The following is a 5,581-nucleotide window of genomic DNA, read 5'->3' as shown; positions in this document are numbered from 1 at the left end:
TGGTGGCATTACCTTTAATTGACAACCCATTGAGTGTGGTCCACTGGGTTTTATTTTCACAAGGGAAGAAAATGTTCAGCAGGTTAAATGTAATTTTGTCCTACTTCTTCTCAGAGGCATTTTTAGAGTGTCAATAACACTAGTATTAAGTCACTTCTTTTAGGAAAAAATTTAAAACATTTTTACCTTTGATTTAAACATTGGAGTAGGATACCAAATGGTTCTGGATGCATTTATATTATGATTAAACAGGCTATTTTACCATATAAAAGCACAGGCACTTTCCTCAGCACTAGCACAGCTTGGTAGCATTAGACATCACCAACACATTTCTAAGGGAGGCTGTTTCAGGATTTAATTATGAAAATATCATGTTTTCCTTTCACAAAATGACCATTGCAGCAGCAATATAAATCCAGTTTCCATTTACAAAGAAAATGTAAGACACACAATGAAATGATTCTGGACTGAATCAGATTATGTATAATCCAGGACAGGTTGGTGATTTTGCAGAGACCACACTCCAAGAATTTGCCTTCAAGAAGACAGAAAACTTACAGCCACATGCCCATTTTCTTCACTGAGGTACTGCTGGACATCATTCAGAGCTGCTAAGGCACACTGTCTTAAAGGAAAAAAGACACATGCTAGTTTAACTAATTTAATTATCCATAATTATGCTTAGCACTACACAACTCTTTGCTTTCAAAGTGCTGAAGAAACATTAGTCAGTCATCAATATATTTGATATGTACTATCTCCACATTACAGGTGGGGAAATGGGCAGAGAGGTGAACTGACTCGCTCAAGGCCATAGATCACAGGCACGCAGCTTTGGACAAAAACGAAAGCAGACATCCTCTGGCAATCTGACACATTGCACAGGTCAGCACACAACATACAGAATGTTCTACTGCCCAGCTTACAACCCTGGATCAATGTTCACAGATCCATAAAATAATACTATAATAAAAACGCCACTTAAGCTGAAAGATTCCTCCCTCTCCTCCCCCGAACACTCACCCATGGGCAGCTAACTCTTAATTTGGTTTTCTAGTAAGAAGACATGGTTGCTCAGTGTTTTGAGTTGTGGCCTCATTTTCTTAGGTTAAAATGAATAATTGTTACAGCTATTTTGTCTCGAGATATTTCTCAGTAGTCTACTTGCTTTGGACTTCTATGCTGGGTTTCTTATGGTTTTTCTCTTGTTTTTAGCATGCTCAACTCTCATTTTGTCTTAAATTTAGTGTGTATTCATTTTAATGTAAATTAACACAACCACAGCCACTAGTCTGAAACTGAATCACAAATGATACAATACAATATTTAGAGCTGGCTGGAAGAACACAGAAAACCCTGCAATTTTGATTTAAAATGGCTTAACGTTCAGATCAATTTTCTTCCACTCAATTATTTGACCAGATCTAGTAATAATCTCAAAATGAAATAAGATTTTCAATACCTAAATAATACTATGGATAATGTCTGTTTACTCTTTGTGAAATGGACAATTTATCTACCAGGAAATGGGATTTCACATGAACCATCAGATAGCAACAATTTTTGCTAACAACCAACCTAAATGACATATGGTAGCTGCCAAACAGGCTGGATTTGGCTCAATATCCTACAATGGGTTTTACTGGCATTGCTTTTCTATTTTAGGTTCTGGAGTGAAATGTCTAGTTTTCCAAGTGTAACTGATATTCTGTGCTCTTGGTAAAAACTTTGTCTTAAAAGAAAAAAAGAGTGCTTTTTAATTCCAACAACTTTTACATTGCAAACATTTCTATTCCAACAGCTACTTGTTAATAGAGTTTGGAAGTTAAGATGCATCAATCAATCCTTCGATAACTAAATACACTTCCCATTCCCTTCGCAGCAAATGGGGCAGATTAGATCACGTGGCTTATCAATTACTGTAATTCCAGTCATTTAGTCTAATAAGCATCATGGAGGCACATTAAGCTGAATTTTAGCTATAAGTAAAAGGTAGAGACTTAGGAGGCCAATGAAACGCATCTATCTCATGTCACAACCACACAGCAGGTTCTTCTGCAAATTGCCCTGTTCCTTGTATTAGTGATATTGCTTGTTGCAAGGGAAATACAAAATACTGAACAGAAGGTCTCAGTGATGGGGGGGTGGGGGGAGGCGGGAAAGACACAAATTTCAAATATTTGGTTTTGCATCACAATTCAGAGAGGATTTGGCTCCCTTTTGTCCCGCTGCCCATCTGCCTCCCTTATCTCTGCTTCTATGATAGAGAAACTCTCTCCCCACTCCATACCAGTGGTTCTCTCACCATGACCAACAGACTTCCCTCCTCACAGTTTGGAGGAGTTCCATCTGCTTTCTTTGCCCGCAGTATTTACCACTGGTGCTCCGCTCCCTCCACCTAATTCCCAGGCATAGCAAACAGAGAGCTAATCAGTGCAATTCACCAGCAGACTTGACTGCATACAGAATACGAAGCAGTTCTCACGCTGTCAGACGAAGACAGTGCAGTTCCAGCTCCCCTGAAGCACTGATTGGAATATATTCAAATACACTTTAAATTAGAATAGAAATTCTAATATGAGCGGCAAAAGAGAAAAGATAGGTATGCACTCTTTTTGGCAGTGGGAAAAAGGGGACAAAGGGAGTCTACTTATTTACCACCTTAGAAATACTAGGAATGTCAAGTCTCATCTACTCTGTTTTTATTAAAAAGAACAGGAGTACTTGTGGCACCTTAGAGACTAACAAATTTGTTAGTCTCTAAGGTGCCACAAGTACTCCTGTTCTTTTTGCGGATACAGACTAACACGGCTGCTACTCTGAAATCTGTTTTTATTGGCAGTCTACTTGAGGTACCTGTGAAATGGAATGGCAGCATTCACAGCCTGTTGAAGGGCCAAAGGTGATGAATCTTAAATAAAGCCAACTGTTTTAGTTGTTTGAGTTAAAACAAAGGTTAAACTAAATTTTAAACAGTCCAACAAAAGACACTGCCCCTGCTCCTCTAAGTATTAGGGAGTAGCCGCGTTAGTCTGTATCCACAAAAACAATGAGTCCGGTGGCACCTTCAAGACTAACAGATTTATTTGGGTTTAAGCTTTCATGGGTAAACTTATGCCCAAATAAATCTGTTAGTCTTGAAGGTGCCACCGGACTCCTCATTGTTTTTGCTCCTCTAAGGTTTCATTTCTTTGGTATCTGATATAGTCCTACAGAGGTTTCCAGGGCATACAAAATCAGAATATACAGCGGTTCCCAATAGTACATTATAAAATATCATTAGAATTAAACTGGTATTGTGTAAAGCCAAAAATATTTCAACTTACTTTCTGATTTTCAAGCCCTCTTCATTGTCTGGCAAGAAGAACTCAAACGATTTGTATGTTTTTACCAAATCTCGACGGTACTGACCAACATTAAATTCTGTGGAGAAGGGTCACTATTAGTTGGGATTAATAATCCTGCAAGTAATTAGCATTAAAAATCACATTTAATGACAGTTCTGAAAAAATTCTCCTCCAGGAACAGATCAGTCTAGTTTGTACCTGGACAACAAAACTAGTTATACTTCTCATTTCAGTAAAGAAAAGCCTTGTGGTTACAAAACAGGACCAAGTATGAGAAAATTTGGGTTCTATTCCAGTCTTCTGCGCACCTTTGGGCAAATCACTTCACCTTTCTGTGCCTCAGTTTTCCCGCCTGTAAAATAGGTTAAGTTACTTCCTTCCTCACAGAAATGTTGAGTTAATTTAATTCATTTCTGTAAAGCACTTCAATAATCTTTTTTCCTTCCACAAATTATTTTAGTGAAATTGTATTTCCATAGCATCTAATATCCAAAGACTAACTATTACATAAAGAGAAAAGAGTTATATGTGGAATTAGTCAGCCTAGTTTTTGGCTAAATACACCTTACTTCCCCCCCCCCCCCCCCCCATGTACTGTATTATGTGAACACAACCTATTTATTTATATTCTATAAGAAGTAACAAGTGTATATACCATCCTGAAAAATCTCCTATAGGTTAAAAATATATAGAGGGGCACAAAGTGCAGTGCATTTATTGCACATATACTGAATGTGCCATCACTGATCAAAGGGCAACTGTCTTGTGTCTGGACAAAGGTCTATGCCAGCAGGAGTGTCACAGCACAGGTGATCAAAGCAAGGCACCAGTAACTTAGCAAACAAGGCAAATGGAATTGTACCATAATTAAGTTTATAAAATAGGGCTCTGAGTACAGCAACTAATGTTTATCTTCTTTTGTGTTTATGGGTTTTCTTTGCTGTACCTTGAGCATTTGTTTAAACTAACCTGGATTGAACATTCTGTTTGAGGAACTACTGTTACTTGCCAGTCTTCATTTCCAGAAGAAGGTAAAGAAATAGGGGAAATTAACTACTGAGCTGTTGTTCAGACTCTCCTGACAACAGCACTAAAAAGGGTCACAGACTAGGAAATTAATAGTAGTTTAATTCTGGACAAAACATACTATTGAACTTTAACAGTCATCACAATAAATTAGCTAGTACAGCCAATAAAAACTTTAGTAACCAACTGAATGGCATATATGTCCTGAGTGGCATCAGGACAATTTCCACACAAACTAGTCATCGTTTACGAACCCAGGAGAAGAATATGCAGAAGAGGGAAAGGAACTTTAAGAATGATTATTTTTTTAAGAAACAGACCTTTTCTTCATGTCAAAGCCCTTTAAAATTAAGGACTACCGAAAAGTACAGTTTGCAAAATTAGCCATACATTAAATTCTTTCTAAAAGAAAAAAGATTCTATATTGCTTCTCCTTAGGGCACCCTTTTCCTTATGATTAGTATCTATTCAATACAGAAATCTCACTGAAGAAACCCAATTTAATTTAGCACCTTGTGGTCCAAATGTGGTACATAGTTTGGGATTATCCAAAAGAGCCTCCAAAAGGAAGTAGAATACCCAAATCTCACTGAAATTCAATTGAATTTGAGCACTTGGCTCCCTTAGGCTACTTGGATTTGATCGGAAAGGATAAAAGCAAGTGTCTAATTATTTTTTAAATAATTCTCATTATGGGAGCCTCAGGCTATTTGTCTCAATGTTCTTTATTTCATTCAACATGAGCTACGTGAGAAGATGCCACTCATCTGACCTCTGGATTTTTGATAATCTAGTAATTTTAATACCCACATCAAAGGCTATAAAATCTTACTATACTGAGTACATTCTGTTATTTTTAAATGACATTAAGAAACCTCAGAGTGAAAAAGAGTACAAGACCAGACATTTATTACACAAATATCATCCATCAAGTTAGCCTACGACAACAGAGTGATAGACAACGCAAGAGCTATCTATTCGATCACAGGAAAGGTATTTTAAACTGATTCAGCTCTGATGAAATTGCATTCGTGATGACAAAATAACAAGCTGTTCCTCTGAAGCTAAAGATTAAATGCAAGATATATTTTCCAACTAGAGTGACCAGATGCCAAAGATGAAATATCGGGACGCCGGGGGGCGGAGCAAAAAAAAAAAAAAAAAAACCCCCCACCCCCCCCCCCCCCCCCCCCCCCCCCCCCCCCCCC

General features: G+C 37.7%; 1 protein-coding gene across 2 annotated transcripts in view; it reads right to left on the bottom strand.

Moving 5' to 3' along the window:
• The window catches only part of PFKFB4 (6-phosphofructo-2-kinase/fructose-2,6-biphosphatase 4), a 60,623-nt gene that overhangs the window by 38,070 nt on the left and 16,972 nt on the right, over window positions 1-5,581 (bottom strand). For both annotated transcript variants that reach the window (XM_026656683.2, XM_026656684.2), the window contains exons 3-4: window positions 3,327-3,423; window positions 559-625 (exon numbers count right to left, since the gene is read on the bottom strand). In XM_026656683.2, coding sequence (XP_026512468.1) covers window positions 559-625; window positions 3,327-3,423 — 164 coding nt within the window. The remainder of the gene's footprint in view (window positions 1-558; window positions 626-3,326; window positions 3,424-5,581) is intronic.

This window comes from Terrapene carolina, unplaced genomic scaffold (assembly GCF_002925995.2).
Source record: "Terrapene carolina triunguis isolate 2854851 unplaced genomic scaffold, T_m_triunguis-2.0 Scaffold232, whole genome shotgun sequence".
Classification (NCBI taxonomy): Eukaryota; Metazoa; Chordata; order Testudines; family Emydidae; genus Terrapene; species Terrapene triunguis.
Note: the sequence above shows the minus strand (reverse complement) of the source record. Positions and strands in the feature narration are given on the sequence as shown.